This window comes from Physella acuta, unplaced genomic scaffold (genome assembly GCF_028476545.2).
Source record: "Physella acuta isolate Inbredline_101_S28 unplaced genomic scaffold, ASM2847654v3 ptg000976l, whole genome shotgun sequence".
NCBI lineage: Eukaryota > Metazoa > Mollusca > Gastropoda > Physidae > Physella > Physella acuta.
The window spans coordinates 114,828-138,301 of NW_026732493.1; the positions used below are offsets into that span (position 1 = coordinate 114,828).

Genomic DNA, 23,474 nt, shown 5'->3' on the forward strand with positions numbered 1-23,474 from the left:
TTAAAGTGTCGAGAATATTATTTATTAACACATAATTAACAAACAAAGTTAGAGGTTTTTAGTTAAAACAGTGGTCATTAATATAACTTACATGTATGGTCATACATTAAACGCAAATCTAGGTATAATACACAGTATAATAACATAATTTACAAATACAACACAATTTTTTAGATATGCATGTGAAAATAAACCACATATTGATATTCAAAAACATAAATTTTGAACACATCAATTACTTTAATTTTTTATACGTTAAAAAAGTGTTCCATAGAAATTAATATATTAACTTGTTATTAACGCTACAATGCTTGCGTTTAACAAGACTGAATTAAATCATTTTGTTTAAATTTTACAATAATTGTTTATCGAATTCTGTATTATAATTATTGATGTTAGTTATTTTGTTTTTATCGTAGCTGAAATGTCAAGTTTCGATTTAGCTGAGGGAATCTATTCTGAATAATCAAGTTAAAAGTATGAGTGGAATTCTCAAAAAAAAAAGTTCATTTAGGCTGAATAAAACTATAGCCGTCCTCTAATCTTCAAGCTTGAATTGACGGTTTAATTTCTTTTAGAACTTGTTTGAGCCGTACAAAGCCTGAAAACAAGAACAATGTAAAAACAAAAGTAATATTACAGTTAAAAAGGGTGATATCATATATCTTTACAGGAGTAGCAGTTAGCTATAATGATTCGTTAACATTACATTTAACATTGTAAAAGCATAGATGATAGCAAAATATTCTATCACTATGAATCCAAAGGTGATTCTAATTTGTTTCGTTAACTAACGATAAGATTTTTAACGTAACGTAAACACCGCTATTGAGGATATTAGAAGACACACTAAAGGAAATGACTTAGTATTCATACTAGGTTGTTTTATAGTAATACATATATACTTTAAATTTAAATTATTACATAAACAATAAATTGATACTATGATGCATAACTCTGAAACTAATAAACCAGTTGTGCATCTCGATACAACAATTTTACTTCAACAACTTAAAATATTTACCCTAATGCAATCGAGCCCTTTTTTCACTTAGTAAATCGCGAAATAGAATGAACATTGTTTTATTGTATCAATCGTTGTCATTAAAAATGTGAATTTTTTAATTTAATAAATGGTAATTGGAATTAGTGATGTGGCTTAATTTCAAAATCACCCCCCTCCCCACCGTGTCTCTCGATTATGCCAATTTACCTTCCTCGTGCACCTGGGCATCTAAAGACAACACCAGTCTAAACCAGCCGGGCTCAGGTGAGTAGCACGACTGCCCAGGTAAAAAGAACACACCACCGTCCAAGAACTTTCCAAACAAATCTCTCTCAGCCTCAAAACTGTTGTCAGACAAAAACTGTAGACATAATTTTAATGCACGTATCAGTATCGTATGGGACGTAGACGTAGAGTGCTATACTGGTAACATGAAACTCTCGAGTTGGAAGTCAGTAGAACGTCGTTGAGTCCACCCAGCTCTTATGGGTACCTAACTTACGATATAGAAAATAAATGCGGATGGGCGTAATTCTGTTCACACAATCTCTTCTTATTCAGAGGTAAATAAACATATAAACTCTACTTCCTCTGCCCAATGCATCGCTAGGTCTAAAGCGGTATATTTATCAGTATCTTACTGATACATTACCATTGATAAAATATATATTTTTGGGATCAAGGGACATAACTTATATTGTTTTATATATTTAAAGATATACAGAGTTATAGTTTCGAAACTTATGCAAGTGAATTTTATCTTACGACCTTAAGTAAAGTATTGTTAGAATCAAAATGCCGTTTTAGCTAATCGAAATAATTATTTCACATATCCAATTAAGTCCAAACTTTAACATTTAATCTAGCTGTAGCATGATGCCAAATCATATCATTAATATTAGCCTTGGAATGGTCTATTACTAATTCTAACATTACAGCGTACTATAATAAATCTGTATAAGTATTACACTTTAGGCGCCTTTGTATGACTGCTACTGTCCCTACCCTCTTATATAAGACCAAGATGGTACCTGCGAGAAATTGGCCCACATAAATATGGTCGCCGGGGTGGGAAACACCTCTACCCCGTATGACGTCAGCATGTCGCGGGTCTTTGTGAAACGTTCGCGCATTCGTCTGCGCATTGTAGGAAACAATACATTGTCCAGCCAATCTATAGAATAAACAATACGATTGTTAGGGTTGGCAGATAGTAGTTAAAACCTACCAGCTACCATAACCCTCCCTTCCACAACCAACCCTACCATGCACCAATCCGACAATCCACCTTAAATTCTCCCATCTACCAACCTCACCATCCATCATCTACAATTCCATTCACCACCATCCACACCGCCAACCTCACCATCAACTACACCACCAACCACACCACCAACCACACCACCAAACCCATCAACATCCACACCTCCAACCACATCACCAACCACACCACCAACCACACGACCAACCACACAATTAACAACACCACCAGCCACACCATCATCCACACCGCAAACCACACCGCCAACTACACACTACCTACCACACCACCAACCACACCACCAACCACACCACCAACCACACCATCAACCACACCACCAACCTTACCATCATCTCCTAACACCTGATTCAGCCTATGCTGAATCAACCCAGCACACCTGAAATAGATGCTTGTAAGACCCAGGTACTGGGTCAGACCCGGGTTACACGTATATACCACACCACACCGGTATCCAGACAGACCCAGATCCTGCGATAGTTTTTAAAAAATCAATTGCGTATACATAAATCAAATATTGAAAAACATTTCGTGGCAATGTCTGATAAAGCGATATCCTAGAATTATAAGACAACCCACTAACAGCAAAGAAAATGTTATTTTACTGTGAATAATTTTACAAGTTACTTCAGATAAAAATTATTTAAACCAAAAAATTTTATCTAACATATTGGCTTTTTTTTTTTATTTTGAAAGGCTGCCTCATAATTCCTATATGCATTATTTATATTAATTTTTTTCTAGACTCTTTTGTTATCGAAGAGGAAAAATTCTCACCTTGCTCACCCCCCACGTAAAGTGGACTCGCCCGGGGTCCGGAAGTGGAAGCGACAAAACACTGGTGAATCTTACATCCGGGTCAGAGACCGACTGAGCATAGATCTCATTAGCGATGACGTGTAGCTTGTATCTGTAAAAAAATGTTATTATTCTTGATCCTGATGCAGTTTTTTTTGTTGTTCCTTATAATGCTGTATTTTAAGGGGGTAAGCTCCAGGAAAAAACAACAAATGGAAACTTTAAAAAGAAAATAATCATTTTTTTTTGTATTAATAATTTGTGTTAAGGGAACATATTTTCATTCATCAGGGACGCTTCTTAACATATGGTTGCCATTAAAACGGCGTCGATCTTGACAGTTAAAAAAAAAAAAAAAAAATAAAAAAAAATAAAAAAAAAAAATATAAATAAATAAATAAATATATATATATATATATATATATATATATATATATATATATATATATATATATATATATATATATATATATATATATATATATATATATATTCATCATATAATCATTCATCATTCTTGTTCTACCTTTAATAGAGTCAGCTGACTATTTTTTGTAAGAACAAAAAAAAAAAAGTAGTTTTATTTAAGAGACTACAACGTTAAAAAACCTTTACTGAAATTGTGCTTTATGAAAGATAGTTAAATATTTGTATTATCGACTGCAAGCAGTAAAGTATTTAATTCATTGTTGAACTTTATATTGGTTTTCTTATGTTTGTACTTATTTTAAAAAATATGTTATCAGAGAAGTGTTCTCTACATTCATTTATCTTATCTTCTTCCCCGTTTGTGGAGTTCATCTGTTTCAGAGACCTCGTTATATGAAGGGATAGCGTGGTCAGCACTATGCCCAGCCGCCTTTTTTCCCCTAACGTAAGTTATGTACCCATTAGAGCTGGGTGGACTAAGAGACGGTTAACTGACTTGAACCCGGATCCGTACTTGAGACTTTCGGGTTAACAGTCTAGCTCTCTATCGCTAGACCACGCCGTCCCATCATTCACCGTTACTTCCTTCAGATACACTTCCCACTATTCTAAACTTGGCGGAATAATACACGGCCTACGGAATTAAAGACGAAAACCGACATGTCGACATTTGTATAAGCTCAACCAATCGATCTAAATGTCTGTGTATCATAGATCAAGCCAATTGATTTTTATTTACACCAGGCGACGTCTTTTTATAAACAATTTTTTATGATGATTGTATGTAGTTCGCTGAAATCTGGGACGGGTTGGCCTATCGGTAAAGCGATAGACTCCTAAACTGAATCTCTCGAGTGTGAATACGGGATCAAGTCAGTAGAACGTCGTGAATTCCCTACTGATCAACATATTTGTCCACAGGCCGAGGTCACCCTCGGGTTCGAAATAGGAATTTATTGAAACGTTCGACTGTCATACAAGTAACCCTTGGGTTGTTTTTTTTACGTTTTTTTTTTGGTTCTTTTAACTGAAACTGCTGATATACGTAACTCCGGTTTTGCAACCAATGCTTTCTGACGATTTGGTCCACACCTACATAATAAAGTATCATGTTTTCCAATTCGTGTCAAATGGGTTCAATGACTTTGGCATAAGAAATTATAGTGTGAAGACCACTATTTTTAACCGCTTTTGTTTCTCCAAGTTTGCTTGTCTCAAGAACCCGGATTCGAACTCGAGACTTTCAGGTAAGCAGTCGTAAGCTCCACCATCGGACCACTACCTTCCCACACCCCCATATTACATGTAGTGTTATTACTACAGATCATGTTATAAGACGAAAGATACACTACCTGTTGGCGAAGTCCAGGACCTGCATGAGATGATCTGACGTCATCACAAGACCAGACGGGTTCGATGGGTTGACCAGTAGAACTGCCTTGACCTGTTTACCCTGCCAATCACATTACGCAAATAAATAAAAAATCCTCAATCTAACGATCCATACGGCATATCTAGTATAGTGTTCATATATTTTCTGACGTCGGTACATAAAGAGACTGTTTAGGCAGCACTATATCCTGCCGTCTTTACTATCGTCAACGTGAGTTAGGTACCCATAAGAGCTGGGTGGACTCAGGTACGTCCTTCAGTCCCAATTATAAACTGAAAACCTTCGGGCTAGTATCTGAAAGCTCTACCCTTCGTCCACGTTAGCTAATAAGTTTTACTGTACACACTTAAAAGTGAAATATTTGATAGCTAGGTACACAATGAAGCATTATTTGATTAAACATGGGCTATCATGGAATATGTTTACCAGACTATCCTGTACGATACTTTTACTGGGAGGGAAGGGGGGTTTGACTCAAAAAGGCAACTAGAATTTTGGAATATTTATCATGGAATTACATACTGTATAGTTGTTGTGATTTTTCTATTAACATTGTAAAGCAAACACCAGACCATTCCTTGACCCCTAGAAATATTTATTTTAATATAGCACCAAGCGAACCTTCGAAATAATTTCTTAAAATCTAACACTAACTAAGCCAATTTATCTCTATGCTGCATTATTCCTAAAAGGATAACGTTGGAGTAGACAGATGAGGCTTTCAGTAAAAAGATCAATACTAGAGCCGATGTTTTTTTTTTTTTTTTTTTTTTTTTTCTGTTAAAAAAATTAAATACAAACAGCCATTGCGCTTAGACAGGATTCCATCAGGTCGTAAAAAGGTTGCACCAAGTTCGTACTACAAATAAAACCATTAAGAAAAGTAATCTCAACTTTATTACCGCCCCTGAAGCCTAATCATGCGACATGAAAAATCTGGTAATTACGCCATTCCATTACACGTGGGATTGGAAAGGGGAGGAGAGGGGGGTAATCGCTTTAAAACTTTTTTTAACGTCAAATTTTAAATTTAGATTTAAAATAAATGTCCAGTAAGTAGGTGTACGTTTCTCGAGAAAAAGGTCAACACATTTTATCCAGCTTGATCCTTTGATGCGATTTTACGCAGTGTGTCAGCGTAGCATGTCATATTTACTATATGTCATTTAACTTGTACCACAGTGGATAATAGGGTAAAAACATTTTAATTTTCACATTAAATATGATGTATTGACAATTTGAGCTGCGATATAATGATTATACAAAACGGTATTGATATATACTAAAATTTCGCTAATTACTATACTAGCGTACAGACAAATATACCTTTAGACATATCATTAAACTTTGATATTTTCTGACTATATTAAATGCTTTCTACCTATTATAAAAGTAACGATTCCTCTTTAGACCTACGATCCATTGGGCAGATGTTTCTTGACCTCGGCATATGAACGGATAATGTGGTCAGCACTGTGCCCAGCCGCCTTTACTTTCCATAACATGAGTCAGGTACCCATCAGAGTTGGGTGGACTGAGGGGTGTTCCACTAACTTGAACCCGGATTCGAACTCGAAACTATCGGATTAGCAGTCTAGCACTCCACCGAGTATACACAACGTTATTAATGAACTACCTAAAATGCCATTTTCGTTTGGATAAAATGTCCTGTAAAAACTGAATCATTCTCTGTCAATAACTACTGCAAATGTTAAGTAATGACTTCACAAAATGTCTTTGACCTGACTACAATTAAACGTCTCTAAGTAAATCGACTTTTTTAAAAAAATTTTTGCCTTCATTAAATCCTGGCATGTGATTTTTTTTTCATTATTAGCGTTTAAAGGGCCAACAAATTCAAAACATACAACCCTATTTTACTCAGTGTTTCTTCCAAACATTTCTCCCCGGATGGGGGGGGGGGGGGGGCACTTGAAATTTTCGGGGGGGGGGGGGCTGTAGACTTTATTCGGGGGGGGGGGGCGGACACTGTAAAATGTATATATTTTCTATATAAATTCCATTTCGTTCGGGGGGGGGGGGGGGGAGGAAGGAGGGCGGGGGGGGGGGGGGGGCGAAGAGATGCCTGGAAGAATCTGATTTTACTGACATTTAGATCCATATACAATATAAAGCCACCCCTTATTAAAATAATATATTTAGCAAGAATACAGACTGCTGACTATACTAAACACTATGCCAATGTTGTATCCTATAGTTCGATTATATGTGGTATGTCTATGCAGGTAAACAACATGCATGGATGCTTTGAGCCAACATTTTGGTCACATAAAAAAAGAAAGTGCTCATTAGGTAAGTGATAGCAAAGCTTTTAACTATTTTGAATTCTCCTTAACTATAATGACACTATAACTGCGTCAGTTTTCGTTAAACATTCCCAGAAGATTAATTAACAAACCAAAATAATGAAACAAATTTAAAATAAATTAATGCACGCTTTGACCTTTCATAATTAAGTCTGTAATATAATTACCTCGCTGATGGCTTTTCTATAAACACTCTCAAATACAACCGAAATGTCACCTTGACCTTGATGAAGTAATTCTAACTGAAAATATTTTAAAATAAAGCATTCGAGATTGAAATATGACATAAAGTATTCATTAAATTAATGTCGACATTGTGACACGATACTTAAGAAGATTTAATCGTAAATCTGAAGATGAAATCTCATGCTGAATTAGTGGCATGTACTTACACTAATGAAAACTTCTAATACATTTACTGTTGGCCTTTCGTACAAATCGTTCTTGATTCGGTAGTAATAAGGGGACATCACCATGATGAAATCTGAAAAAAAAATTAAAAGTAAAAAACCTTGCAATTTTTATGGTGTTTTGATGAAAGTCATCATGTTATTTAGTTTCGTACAAACATGTGTTGTGCTTTGGTATTGATCTAATGATAACGAGTGCGTTCAATAGTATTTGTTTTCGGTTAAATGCAGCGTAAAAGGGGGGAGGGGGGTTGTCCCATTTTGAGATAAGATATAGAGTTCGTTCAGACTTTGCAACACGGTTTTATGGGTTTTGCAGATGAATGAGGTGGTGATGCGTAAACACATGTGACGTAGGTTGATTCATGTTTTATTTTCTTAAGGCAACAAGAAAAAAAAACAATATTTATTTTTTTTTAATTAGAAAGATGGATTATTTATGGGATATGGGATATGTGTTGCAAGCGTTGTGAAGTCATATACACACGGCATGGTAGTCTGGTGTTGTGTGAAGACGTGTTGCAATACTGAATAAAGGGTGGAGGAGTTAGTACGATAAACTGCTAACCTGAAAGTTGCGAGTTCCAATCAGGGTTCAACTCATTTAAACATCTCTGAGTCCACTCAATTCTAATGGGTACCTAACTCATGTTATTGAAAGTAAAGGCGGCTGGACGTAGCTCTGATCAATATATCCCTTCACATGTTGATGTTACAGAAGCAGGTGAACTATACTTCACTAGCCACATAGACCTCCAGGTTCGAAAAGGTAACTTAACTTTTACTTTAGCACACACCTAAGAGCGTAATGCCTTTGATAGACTATTCCAAGTGTCAATATTAGAGTAGATATTCCAGCATTAAGTTACCTTCTAAAAACCACCAACGCCAAGACTATTCCAAGTTTTAAAATTAGAATAGATATTCCAGCATTAAGTTATCTTCTAAAAACCACCAACGCCAAGACTATTCCAAGTTTTACAAATTATAGTATATATTCCAGCATTAAGTTATCTTCTAAAAACCACCAACGCCAAGACTATTCCAAGTTTTAAAAATTATAGTAGATATTCCAGCATTAAGTTATCTTCTAAAAACCACCAACGCCACTAGAATAAAGAGTCATGCGTATCTCCATTGTACGCGAGCATATAAATAGAAGGTGACAGTTGAAAGTGTGTTTGTGTGTTCAGAAAATTGAATTAAAAGTATGACCAAACCTCCAGGATCCGCTAGAGCAAATGCCAGAGCTTCCAGTACTACTGTTACACCATTGGTTATAAAGATCTAAAAATAGATACAGGGTATGCAGTAAACAGCAAAAGAAAAAGTCGCCTCTACTATACCATTGGTTATGAAGATCTAGAGAGTTAACGTGTACAGTATAAAGCGTTGGTTATAATTTACAGAAGACATACATAAGACATACTATTTATTTGAAACAGCAATCATAACCCATCGGCCATCTACCAAAGAAAAAAATTATTTCTTACTACTCCAGCTATAAATAAAGTTATAGGTAATTGCCAATTTTAAGTAAGGTTTCTAGCCTACTTTAGATGGTATTGATAAATTAACTCTAATTATATTAACTTTATCGCAAAGAGTTTAGACAAATTCATACACTTGGTATTCGTTACAAGAGCAAGGGGAGGTGGGTGCTAGGGGAGGCGGGTGCTAGTGCTAGGGGAGGTGGGTACTAGTGCTGGGGGAGGAGAATACTAGAACTAGGGGAGGTGGGTGCTAGGGGAGGCGGGTGCTAGTGCTAGGGGAGGAGGATACTAGAACTAGGGGAGGTGGGTGCTAGGGGAGGCGGGTTCTAGTGCTAAAGGAGGCGGGTGCTAGTGCTAGGGGAGGCGGGTGCTAGTGCTAGGGGAGGAGGATACTAGAACTAGGGGAGGTGGGTGCTAGGGGAGGCGGGTTCTAGTGCTAGAGGAGGCGGGTGCTAGTGCTAGGGGAGGCGGGTGCTAGTGCTAGGGGAGGAGGATACTAGAACTAGGGGAGGTGGGTGCTAGGGGAGGCGGGTGCTAGTGCTAGGGGAGGCGGGTGCTAGTGCTAGGGGAGGTGGATACTAGAACTAGGGGAGGCGGGTGCTAGTGCTAGGGAAGGAGGATACTAGCATTAGGGGAGATGGGTGCTAGGGGAGGCGGGTGCTAGTGCTAGGGAAGTAGAGTACTAGTGCTAGGGGAGGCGGGTACTTGTGCTATGAGAGGCTGGTACTAGTGTTAGGGTTTTAAACTCAACACATTCGGGTTAACAGTCGTATGCTCTACCATCCTACCAAGCCGTCCCACAATAGTGCTAACGGGAGAGGAAAATCGTTTCATATAATTGTACAACTTCAATAGACAAAAACCATAATTATTATACACAGCTTTAGAAAGTAAACACATATTTTACACCCCCCCCCCCCCCCTCGCCGGTTGCATAATCTAAAATGACGTTTGTCGGATGTTTTTATTTCCTCTTTTTTTTGTTTTTTAACTGTCTGACTATAGACGATTCTGCTCTTAAAGGTTGATCAATAATGTTTATCGTAAAACTAATAAATATAAATATTTTGGTGCAAGAGAATATTGTTTATGAGTTGAGAAAGTTATTGTTGGCGTCATTATATTTCTGATTTTCTGGGTAGGGACCTAGACACTGTTGGGTTTTCAAATTGGGCGTAATGACAAAAAAAAACGTGGGTTTTTTTAAATGCTGACCTAGACATGAACCTTAACTGGCCTTGATTTTTGCATGGTTGAAACTATTACATTTTATCCTATTTTGAGGTTATTTTGATTTTAAAAATTTAGAGTGGATTTTGGACAGCGATTTTGAAATTTTTGGTACATTAAGCTATTGAAAAAGTTAATTGTTTTATATATAAAACCGTTTATGCTTAAATGCAGGAAATATAGAAAGTCCATGGTAAAATTCATATAGTAACAAGCACGATAGGAACTACGGAATGGCAATATAGTACCACATACAGTAGGATATATTAAACGGCTATGTAGTACCACTCACGATAGGAACTATTGAATGGCTATATAGGACCATGCAAGATAGGAACTAGTGAATGGCTATATAGTGCCACGCACATTAGGAACTATTGAATGGCTGTATAGTACCACGCATAGTAGGAACTATTGAATAGCTAGAGAGCACCTTGCGCAGTAGGAACTATTGAATGGCTATATAAAACCACGCAAGATATAAACTACTGAACGCATAGTAGGAACTATTGAATAGCTAGATAGTACCATGCACAGTAGGAACTACTGAATGGCTCAGCCAATTTATCATTGGCTCCATCTGACTGAGATATATAGGTCGACCATCTTAGACAAAAAATTACTGTAATATTTATTGATTTCTCCCTTTGGTTAGAGATCTACAAATTGTGTGACCCACAAGTTGGGTAGCGACAGGGGGCGGCGATCTAATTCCAGTCTATTATTGTGTAGCTGTGGAACTGGGTGTATGAAGTGATAATGTGGTCAGCGCTAGACCTTGTTGTCTTTATTTTCCACTGGCGTACCCGTCGCGCACTGCCGCGATCTCAGGAGAAAATAAAATTCAAGGGCACTCGTCATGATAACATTCAATCTACTTGCAGGGTTTATTTTTAGATATTTTTTCTGCGGTTGGGCACTTGAAACTTCCGGGTAGGTACTTGAAAAATTCGGTGAAGGGGGGATATAAAACTGGTTAAAGTATATATTTTCTATATAATTTAGATATTTCTTTTTCACCGAAGGACACCTCAGTGTAGAATAACCGCTGATTCAAGCACTCGCCCTGAACCACATGTGCAGGACGCCTATTCAGTCGACCCAGTGTGCTAATAATAAGGACTCTCGGAATAGGAACTTCACGGTATCGCCTGGGCGCCGCCCCTGCAATATTTCTTTTTGAGTGCTGAGACTTTCTCTGGAATGTACTCAACGAATTCCCAAATTTCATGGCGATCGGATAAATGGTGTTGTAATGCGTGAAAAAAAAAACTAGCCAGATACGCAAACACTCCATGCTATGTGTAGAGATACATTAATTATTTATCAGAGTTAGGGACGTGCTACAGATCTACAGTCGTAGTGAAGGAACACCTCGTCCTTGCAACTATCCGACCACACGGACCCGATCATTGGAGGCCTTACAATATTTTATACTACAAACAGTGTTTCTTGCAGACTTTTTTCTCCTTGGGAGGAGGGGGCACTTGATATTTTCGGGGGGGGGGGGGGCTGACAAAATTTTCTGGGAGCTGGGGGGAGGGGGTTGGAAACTGGCAAATGTATATGTTTATAAAAAGTATATGTTTATATATAAATTCCATTTCGTTAGAAGGGAGGGGGGGGGGGTCGATAGACTAGTTTCGCCCCCACCACCCCACACCCCCAAAGAGACGCCTGAAAGAAACTTGGATTACAAATAGCGACTAGTTTCACACACTTAAAGGCGGTTCATAGTGGAGTATTATTCTTCACTTGGTTTTAAAATATTCACCGTTATATGCAAGTATATAGTACATATCTCAGACTATTAATAAACTTTTAAAACTAGTCCTTATATAATATCTTTCTTAAACGATCAATTAACATTTACAACCAGCACATACATACAGTGAATTAAAAACGAAACTGAAAACTTACGTTGTCGGTACTTAATGGGTGGCGGGCCTTGAATCTCTTCTCTATAAACTTCTTCATCGTTTCCTTGAAACTGAAAGATAGCTAATCAATTAGTACAATGTTAAACCATCACACTTGCAATATTTTAATACTTTTATGCATAGAATTCTACTCTCAGATCTTTATTTTTGCAGAGCTAGAATTGGTTTTCTATTGAAAATCCTATAACAACTATGTATAAATATAACAATCTAGTGCTAATGTTCTTAGACTGAAACTTTACAATATTGTGAAGAAAAATGCGTTTAGACGTAAAAACCAATAAATGTCAAAATAAGTGAAAATGTATTGCAGATTAACAACATGTTTTGGGAAAGAAAAAAAGGTAATTCACTCTTTTTTTTTAAATAATAAAGTTCTAGAAAAAATAAATAAACAGGATAGTAAGAAAAAAATTAAACTGAAAATTGACATCGTCGAATGGAGAGGAAAGGGAGTTAATGCTATTTCCCCGAAATTGACAGGGGAGAAAACCACTGCATTGACAAGCTCTACCGGGGTAATCACTCACCCAATGTTTCCCGTGGCTTTCTCGTAATACAGCAGCGAGCCGTCTTCTGGTGCCAGTACCGCTGGACCCAGCTGGAATAGGGTCAGAAGTAGGTCACGTAGGTCAAATGTAGGTCACGTCAACAAAGAAGCACGTGATTAAAGAAGCTTGAGTTAATTATTGCTTTTGTGGTTTTCCCGATGGGGGGTTGATTAACAGTTTGTTTGCTTGTCATGTTAGATGTGAGTAATAACTAATGGGGAGGATGGTGGGGGAGACTAGCCTAATTTTAACTTAAGCGATAAGGGAGATGGGTAATTTGCGAACATTTGCGAAAAATCAATATTGTTGGTATTATTAATGACACCGTGGTCAAATAGTAGAGAGTATGACTGCTAACACGAAGGTTCGAGTTCGGATCCCAGGCTGGAGTCAGTCACAATTTCCTGAGTCAACCCAAAATGTAATAGAACGTGAACCAAGTTAAGAGACAGCAAAGTCGGCTGAGCATAATGCTACCCACACTATCTTTTCATAAGCGAGGCAGTGGCGTAGTTAGGATTTTCCGGCCCCTATTCAAAAATTAATAAATGTTAATAATGTTAGTCGCCCTCCCTACCCCACATTGAATGCCACTGTCAGTACTCTAAGAAAGGCCTTTTTGAAATTAAATTATATCTACAGTAGAAAAGAAGAAAAAATCTTGATTTCCATTTCTTTTTAAAATTATTTATATAAAATAAATATCAAAATTCCAATGTAAAAGTTTTAACTTTTTTTAAAGAAGGAAAAGGACCCCTATTTGCCTTGGGCTCCTATGCCTTGCTTACTCTAGCTTTACGGTAGCTACGTCAATGAAGCGAGGTCACTGAAACAGGCGAACTCTACATGGACCGTCACGATCAAAGGGGTAGCACACCATAGGGTTAATTATAGGAAGTTTTCACTTCATAAAATGAAATTATGGGCCGTCCATAAATGACGTCACGATTTTGTTTTATATTTTTGTCTCTCCACCTGCCAGAGGACAGAAAACGTCATAATCCCCCCCCCCCCCCCCCCCCCAAATAAATGACTTCACAAATTTCCTTATTATGTTCAAATCGTAATATCTTATTTTTAGAACGTGATTTATTTTTTTAAACAAGTAAATGAACAGGCGTATGATTATCTTTCGATTAATGTTAATTTTAGTTTTACAAAATAATAACATAAAAATCATGTATCCAATTATTTTTTTTTCATTATTATTATTTTGTATATTTTTTTTTTTTAGTCTTTACAAATATTACCCGACTTCATTTTATTCTGCGTAAAAAAATGAGTAATTATAGATTATAATGAGTACCTTTTGTTCCCACATATCTTCACATAACTTGTTCTCTGCTAGTCCAAGATCGGCAATACCCTGAAAAAGTAAGCAACCCTAATTAGATTTTATCATCAATAACAAGGTAGATGCAAGAAAAAAAAATTCGGTTAATTAAGAAATAATTTACAACTACTATGGTTCTATCTCGAGGGATATGACAGGCAACACCATAATAGATCCATGTGAGAGTAATTCCAGCAGGGATCCGAACTCGTGATTCGCAAACGATATCAGCCACCGGATCTTATAATTCTATACCAAAATGTATTACGTTTGTCGTTGATTTAATAAGAAAATTAAATATTTATTAACGTAAACTCTAAATAGAATTGTATGAACGGGCAATCTGCAGAGGCGTAGCGACCCTTCCCGGCGCCCCGTGACAAACTTTCAATTTGGCGCCCCCTCCTTCCCCCTGGGACCAACTTTTAATTTGGCGCCCTTACTGCATGCTTACTTACTTAAATATAGAAAAAAAACCATAGTTTTATGCACCTTTGATTAATTGATTTAATCGATATCTAACTCGATTTAATCACAACTAAAAGACTTGTCACAGTACTGATCTTTTATAGCAATAGCTGTTTAAGTAAGTAGTGAAAGTGATTTTTTTTATAATCTGAAGGTAAATGGTCTAGGTGAAGTAGAGTTCACCTGTTTCTGTGACCTCGGCATATGACGGGATAATGTGGTCAGCACTATGCCCAGCCAAATTTACTTTCCCTTATGTGAGTCAGGTACCCATTAGAGCTGAGTGGACTCGAGTATTTTCTACGTGATTCGAACTCGAATTCGGGTTAGCTGTCGTGCCCTAGTTATTTCACGTGTGTAAACAAAAATACTGTACTAAAAATCGCTAAAAATAATGTAATGAATGTTACACAACTATTAAACCAAAGCTTGAACTTGAACTTGTGTTATGTTATGTAACAAAACTATACCAGGACGATTTAACCTACAGACATACAGAACAGGCGAGTCGATTCCTGAGTCATTTCTGAAATCGATTCAGGGTCAAGGTCGAACCTCTGTTACGTAAGTACCAGTTGTATAACGAGATCGACAAGATCTCCTGGGAATGACAAATTAGGGGACATCACTCACTTCAAAAACAATCCCGATTGGATGTCTAGCTATGATCCTGCCTTATGACGTCGTAAACAAGGGAGAGAAGTACGCGAGAACTAAATTTTCATTTAGTAGTGGAAATAAATTAAACGCCAATTTTAAACAAACGTAGATTACATATCCACAAATGCAAAAAAATTATCATCTTTAGTGAGAATATGAACTAAAAACTACAAACGTAATTATACCTTTAAAAAAAAACTTTTATATATCAAGCAGACTATACAAATTATGTACCCGAAGAAGGCTGTTATTGAGATCAACAAAATGACTTCTAATCATGTCACAACGAACGTTTTTAGCACCAATTAAAAAAAAAGTAAATAAATAAATTTTAAAATAAATAAAATAAAAATTACCTAAATATTAAAAACCTACTCTATTTAATTTTGTTTTGTTAACGACCAAGTTCGAGACTAAAAAGGAATGTTAGCATCTGGCTAGAAAAAAATGTTGCCCTTTCCTTCTTTAAATTATGACAACACATTTTTTGAGGTAAACTTAGTAATACAAATGTTATGTAAAGGTCTATTAAATATCTATCATTCTATTTATTTCTGAAACACATAAGCTAATGATCGCCTAAGTCAAACAAATCTGAGTTTAATTGTCATAGTGGGTTAGAAGTCGATTCGTCTTGAGCTGTATGTTTTGGTTAGTAGTCGATTAGTTATGGGCTGTGTTGGTTAGAAGTAGATTAGTTAACGATTGTTTAGACACGTCACAGTTAGCGCATTCTATCGATTTTTATCTCAGAGAAACAGAACGTTAACTAGTTGAAAACAATAAGTAGAACAAAAAAATAATACCAAAGTATTTCGTAAACATAGAATAGTAGAGTGTATTTGGGAGTTGAGTGTCAATAAGCTAATTCCTAATACGTGTGTGTGGGGGGGGGGGGGAGGGGGCGAACTGGTAAAAGTATATATTTTCTATATAAATAATTTTTCGTAACGGGGTTAAGGAGTCGGCAGTAGACGTTTAACGAGGGTGCTCCGCCTCCCCCACCTCCCCGAGCAGATACCAGGGGCTATGTAATTAAAACAGGAAAACATCAGCGAAACAAGACACCTTTCAAAGTTACATAATCCAATCTAAATGCGGCTTTTCAGTTTCTTCAATATGCTGCAAGCCGTACTGAATTGAACCGGTGCTGCTTTTAGTTCTAAATGTAAGTACTCTATTCCGCGTTATGAAAATAATTCTACGTTCTTGTTTAAACTCACTGAAGATTTTCGGATGTGCATGCAGTAATTAGGAATTTTTTTTTTAATTAAGCGTTTATAAATGTCGGGAAAGTATACACGAATAATTAAAACACTAAATTCGCGATCAGTTTTGCGACATTCATACAACTCTAACTGTAACTAACTAGTGTTTACGACGTTGTTGAAAGCGAGCTTTCAGTAGAAGCCCTCTCTAGGTTAGCATCAAGCCAAGCGTATTTCTAACGGAGCCTCTAGCTATATTTATCAAACCATCAGTTATAATTTGCTGTTCAAGTTGCGGCTGTTATAACTATTTTACACTGATACTGGAAAGCATTTAAATTTTATTTGAAGAGAACGAATCCATCCAACTTATCTCCATCCTTGTACCAATATATGAAACGGTGTGGCCGAATCGGTAGAGCTCCAGGCTAGTAACCTGAACGTCTAGAGTTCGAAACCGGGTTCAAGTCAGTAGAACGTCCATGATTCTGATGGGTATCTAACTCATGTTCTGACCACATTTTCCCTTCATATGCAGAGATCTAGGAACTTATGAACACTACTTTATCTCCACAATATGATTCGCTAGGTCTATTTTACAAACTATTTTACTTTATAAATATAATCTCATTTTAAAAAGTTTACATTCAGATTCAAATCTCAAAGGGTTTACACATCCAGTGTTACTCAAATTAAACCTTTAATTAATTAACTAATTAAAATACATGCGACAGCGACCAAAGATAAAGCGAAAGACGCCATAATTAGCTCCCCTTGATAACGGTCCGACCCAGCACGTGAGGAAAGAGAGTGATCTCCCTGTAATGAACTATCGATCGCATGGCGTCATAGCCAAAAATAGCTCCCGTCCTTTGGTGTAAAGATATACATTCAAATATTGATTCAAGAAAACCTTATCTGTGATTGCGGTGGTTATATGATTTTTGGGGAGAGGGGGGGGAGGGGGGGGGGTTGATAGAATTGTGGAGATTTTTATTTTCTTGTATACGAAGTATAGATGACGTATTGTAATCGTGCATAAAACGAAATCGAGATTTGCACTAATCTTGACGTTTATTTAACACACCCTTGAGTCGGAAAAAACATGGTTTTGCAATTTTGTCTGTATGTCTGTGTGTGAATGTGTGCATGTATGTTGTTGCGTCTGTCAACACGATAACTTGGGTACCGTTACAGCTATGTTGATGAAATTTCACATATAAATATTATATGAAATTTGTAATACCCTGTCAACTTTTCAGCGAGTTCCGATAAACGGAATTGGAACTTATTCTATTTTTAGTTTTTTCAAAAGCCTATAAATTGAGTACGTTTTCAGATAGATAAACGAAATTTTACATATAAGTAAAAGATCTAATTTTCTGCCTTCTGTCAAATTTTGATTAGCTTCCGTTGAAAGTAGTAATTTACGCTATTTCCCATTTCTCAGAAAACGCATATGAATTTACAGAGTACCAATAATATTCCGCACTATTATACACATTATGTTTGCCGTTCACTTGCTATTTTTTAAAAATAAGTAATTATAAATGGATAAAAAAATCATGTCTATATCCCGAGTTGCCATGTTGCCATCACCCGTAATATTATATCAGAATATTCGAGAAAGTTTAGGGGAGATCACTCCCGGTTTATTTTTGTCAATATTTCCAGAATGTTTTGGTAATTTTTTTCTGTGTCGTGGACCGTCTTAGGTATAATCAACATTTAGGTATGTATACAAGAGTTATACATTTTATTTGGCCCATGGGTTAAGGTCTATAGTTAGAAAAAAAAAACTGTTAGGTATAAAGGTACTAACCGAATCTAGATCGTTAATCTGTGTACACTTAGTGAGTATCAAAATAAACAACGTCGCCGATATTTGATCTAGTGGTCTTTGTTCTACGATAAAGTTACAGGCTCACTTAGATCACGTCTATAACGCTGGCGGCATTTTTATTTTGTTTTATAAGACGAAAAACCACGGTGGGCGTCTTTTGATTTTATAGTACTCACGATGAAAGATATTATGGAGTTATTATAAAGTGAAAATAGATTTTACATTCAGAGGCGTAGTGGGTCTTCCCGGCGCCCGGTGACAAACTTTCAATTTGCTTCCCCCCCCCCTCCCCCCTCGAACTTTTTATTTGCACCCCCGCCCTCAAACTTTCGATTTGCACCCCCCTCGAACTTTTCATTTGCACACCCCCTCAAACTTTCATTTTGGCGCCCGCCCCCCCCCCCGTAAGGTCGGCGCCCGGGGACATATGTCCCCCCCCCCCCCCGCTACGCCTCTGCTTACATTAAAACTTGTATTTTTTATTTAATTTTCCACATTTAATTCACTGATAATTCACTTGTAACATGAAATATCTTTTAATTTCTTGAGGGGCTAGCTCTATAATACCTACAGCATCGTTGGCTATGATATCATTACTAATGTTTAACATCAGTGTATACTGGGCTTAACCATTCCCTTCTATAAAGAGGTTAACACTTATTGTTTGATTCTACTTCACGTATACTCATTACTATAAAGATCGAGAGAAAACTCGATTATATTTTTAGCAATAACGTTTAGGGATGCAATAGCTAACTCGTACGACTTGGGTCGCAAACCGCTTTCGAAACCTAGGTTCGTAAACCGGGGCTCGTAACCTGGGTTGGAGTCCCTAGTCGTCATTGATTCCACCCCAGCTCAGATGGGTAAATGACAGACAATAGGTTGGAAGCTGGGCATATAGCTAACCAGGCCGTCCCTTTTTATGCCATAGACAAAGAAGCAGGTAACTTTACTGTACATAACATATTTGCTCACTTTTTCAAAAAAAAAAAGATTATCATTTTTTTTTTAAATTTTTAATTTATATTTTATTTTTACTTTTTAAACTGCATGTCTCCCGTTAATCTAAACCACCAGATTAACTAAAATTAACTAATGTAAGTGTTACAGACCCGTGGGTTGTCCACTGGATGGTATCTGTTCTGTCTAACCCGAGCAAAGAATGGCTGGATGTATGTCCCCTGTGTCAGCATATCTTGACCTCTACTGGACAAAGACTCCGCCATCCTGACATCAAGAAAAAAAATTCCAGTATACGACAAAACAAATATTTGACGAATTATAATGTAGTAATATTATAATGTATAATTTTAACAGTGAATTACTTTCACGAGGGGTAGAAATATTAATAAATAACGTTTTATACTTTTTGAAAAATATCGTATTCAGCAAATCCTTAACCATCGTACTTAAATATAATTTAAGTATATATATATATATATATATATATATATATATATATATATATATATATATATATATATATATATATATAATATATATATATATATATATATATATATATATATATATATATATATATATATTATACGATAAAGAAACGTCATAATAATGTAAAATACATCATCACATACATAACAAGTCAACATGAAGTAAAACCAACGATTACATGATTGTGTAAGTAAATAATTTGTAACAATTAATATAGTTACAATGATGTTATGTTACGCATCAACTGAACGCATATTCTAATTTAACCATAAAACAATACGTCAAGCAAGCACATTTTGATGTCGACAAAAGCTAATGTGTCTATCTTTAGTTACCCAACATGAACTGAACCATGTCAAACAAGACACGCACTAATTCCGCCATATCATCAACGAAATTTCCGCCCCACTCACGCTACAATATTGACATAAACTAGTACGTTCATGAACTATTAACTCAATTAGACATGATCACATCAGTCGATACCCGGTATCGAATGCTGGGGCGAAACGAATCACTGAACCGTATCGAGTACTAAACCGCCATCAGTGACAGTTGCGGGGTACTCAACCGTGACTAATTGCGGAAACCTCCGTCAATTAACTTCCCTTGTCGTCAAACTCGCCCTAAGTGTGCGACAAAAAGTGCTAATAAACCTCGAATCGTTTAGTACCCAGAGATTCTAGAAATGGAATCGATTACCACTAAAAGCAGTGAGTACATCCATTTTGTTGTGGGTGGGGGGGGGGAGGGGGCAATCATTCCGTACCTTGTTGGTGTTTCTACGGCTAATTGACACCGGTGTAGGTATTTTAGACATCCATGATGTTGGGGGATGGGGAGTGTTTGGTTGAAGGGGGGGGGGCAATAATTCCGTACCACGTATCTGTTTCAGTGTATGTAATTTAGCCCCCATGATCTTGGGGGTGGGGTGGGGCAGTGATTGGAGGGGGGTGCGGGGTGAGAAGGGCAATCATTCCGTACCTTGTATGTGTTACTACTGCTAATAGACACCACTGTAGGTATTTTAGACATCAATGATGTTGGGGAGTGGAGGGGAAGTGTTTGGATGAGGGGGGGGGGGCAATCGTTCCGTACCGTGTATGTGTTTTTCTACGGCTAATTGACACCGGTGTATGCATTTTAGCCACCTTTGATTTTTGGGGGAGTGTTTGGATGAGGGTGGGTGGGGGTCGAATCGTTCCGTACCATGTATGTGTTACTACGATTAATTGCATCTAATTTAGCCCCCCATGATCTTGGGGGTGGGGGTGAGGTATTGTTTGTATGGGGTGCGGGGTGAGGGGGTGAATCGTTCCGTACCTTGGAAGTGTTACTACGGCCAATTGATACCTTTATTTCAATACTCCATTTTGTTGAGCGTGGGGGTGGGGGTCGGGGACAATCGACCGTACTTGTAAGTGTTTTTACGCCAAACTGATACCAGTGTAGGTATTTTGGTGCTCACTGGGACATTCGTACTCACTCTCAATGTTAAAGCAAAAAAAAATGTACAAATTTCATTGAAAAATGTTTTCCCCGAGGTGCATCTAAACGGTTTAAATCAAAGCCAAGCTTAGATCGATCTGACGCACGATGCACGTGACGGGGCGCTCACGTTCCGTGCGTGAGTTCATTAATCACGTGCCTTGTTTTACGCGCGGTGAGGGATTGCCCCACAATGACGTCACACCATTTTAAACCGACGCGCACCCCCACTTTCTGTCACCAACAGTTACAAAACCAGCCGGGAAGAGAACATCGCTATTAAAACTACGTTCCATAACTCCTAATTTTTTTCCAACAACTAAACCAGTATTTTTCTTCTTCTTGGTTCTTAATTCTAGTGTTGGAAGGGATTCCCTTAAAAGTATTACGTGCCAACTTGTTATGCGCCATTGACTCTTACAATTTCTGCTGCTTTTGTTTTTGAATTTGTTTCCATCGCCTTTGTCCAACCAAGAACAAACTACAAGGCAGCAGATCGTGGAGTTGTCTCCCCTAAATGAGTTGAGTTTCTGCCCCCAGCTATCGAGCCTCATCTGCCGGGGGTTCGAACTCCGGACTTTTCGTTTCATCAACATCCACTTAATAGACCCCACCACGCCAACCTCAGTATTGAACCTAAATTATTTTTAGTTTTATGTGTCCGTGTTTTTATAAAATAATTACAACATCGTATGCAATGTGTTGGCTACATTGTTAACAAACATTAAATTTAATATAATTTTTGTTTCTTATTAAAAAGTGACCTATACACAGTGTAGCATTCATTGTTAAGACAAAATACGTTTTTAAAACAATTACTGTTTTATAACAAAAAAAAATGATTGATGCAATGTGTATCATACATTGTTAACACACAATACATTTTAAAATAATTACTATGTTTCATAACGAAAAATGGCTTATTGAATGTGTACCATACATTTTTAACACACACTACATTTAAAGAATAATTACTATGTTTTATAACAAAAAATGGCTTATGCAATGAGTAGCATACATTGTTAACAAAAATACATTTTATAATAATGACTGTTTCATAACAAAAAAGGATTATGCAATGTGAAAGGGTTGAATGAGGGCAGCTTTTAAACTAAATTAACCCACCCCACGTTTTACGAGGCTTACTAATTGATCCCTCTAATGAGAACAGTAATGGCGCCAGGTAAACAAAGACTAAATTAGGATGACGTGGGAGTGTCCATGTGTAGACAACACATTTAACACGTAGTGCCACACTTTACACATAATGAATGTTCTATAAATAGTTGTGTGGATGCAATCAATCCAAAGCGATAATTACATAATTATATTATATACATTTACAGAACAAGGTCCGAGAGTCCACTCATCTCTAATGAGTACCTAACTCATGCTAGGGAAAGTTAAGGTGGCTGGGCATAGCGCTGACTACATTATCCTTTCATATGCATTGGTAAAAAGAAACAGGTGAACTCTACTTCTCCTGCCCCATAGATCATTAGGTTTGAAAGATAATTTTACTTATAGTTTAACTTTACATTCAGAAAACTATTTTTTTTAAAAATTATTATTGCAAAATGTATGTGTTAGTTAAAACATTGTATTTTTAAATCATGTTTAAAGTAATATTAGGACAGTTACTTGTGTAGTAGTTATTAATTTTGAGTATAAAATATTGTTTTTGTGTTAACGGTGTTGCAAGATATTACATAAGCATCATCCATATATGTACTTAATATATGCCATTAGCGTAGCGAGGGGGGGGGGGACATATGTCCCCGGGCGCCGACCTTAGGGGGCGCCAAAATGGGTTGTAAAAATATATTGAAAGGTTGAGGGGGGTGGAAATCGAGAGTTTAATTTGGTGGGGGGGGGGTGCAAATCGAAATCTCGAGGGGGGGAGCAAATCGAAAGTTTGAGGGGGGGGGGGGGTGCAAATCGAAAAGTTTGTCCCCGGTCGCCGGGAAGGGTCGCTACGCCTCTGATATTTGCTAAGCTAATGTAGAATAATTAAGCTAAATAGAAGTCGATTCACAGATTATAAGTAAAAATAAAAATCACAACTTAACCAACGTTATGCATTATGTAATAAGTTTACCTCTATTAATATAACAGCCTGTCTGGTTTCGAGATAAATCTGTTCAACAGCACAACAGCTTATTT

At 37.0% G+C, this 23,474-nt stretch overlaps 1 protein-coding gene across 1 annotated transcript; it reads right to left on the bottom strand.

The window, feature by feature from the left end:
• LOC131954151 (1-aminocyclopropane-1-carboxylate synthase-like protein 1) lies at window positions 1-23,474 on the bottom strand. Its single transcript, XM_059317682.1, has 14 exons — window positions 23,410-23,474; window positions 19,484-19,598; window positions 14,163-14,222; window positions 12,836-12,906; window positions 12,286-12,355; window positions 8,863-8,929; window positions 7,625-7,716; window positions 7,400-7,474; window positions 4,865-4,965; window positions 3,063-3,195; window positions 2,615-2,756; window positions 2,038-2,180; window positions 1,214-1,367; window positions 1-601 (listed from the first exon to the last, which is right to left on the bottom strand). The coding sequence occupies exons 2-14, from the start codon at window positions 19,595-19,597 to the stop codon at window positions 546-548; spliced, it is 1,278 nt and encodes a 425-aa protein (XP_059173665.1). The 5' UTR covers window position 19,598; window positions 23,410-23,474; the 3' UTR covers window positions 1-545.

Coding starts and splice junctions, on each gene's coding strand:
- LOC131954151 (XM_059317682.1), bottom strand. CDS start 19,597: ATGGCGGAGTCTTTGTCCAGTAGAGGTCAAGATATGCTGACACAGGGG. Junction 14,223..19,483: donor ATCCAGTGGACAACCCACGG/GTCTGTAACACT, acceptor TTACTTTTTCAG/GGTATTGCCGATCTTGGACT. Junction 4,966..7,399: donor ATAGAAAAGCCATCAGCGAG/GTAATTATATTA, acceptor TGTGATTGGCAG/GGTAAACAGGTCAAGGCAGT.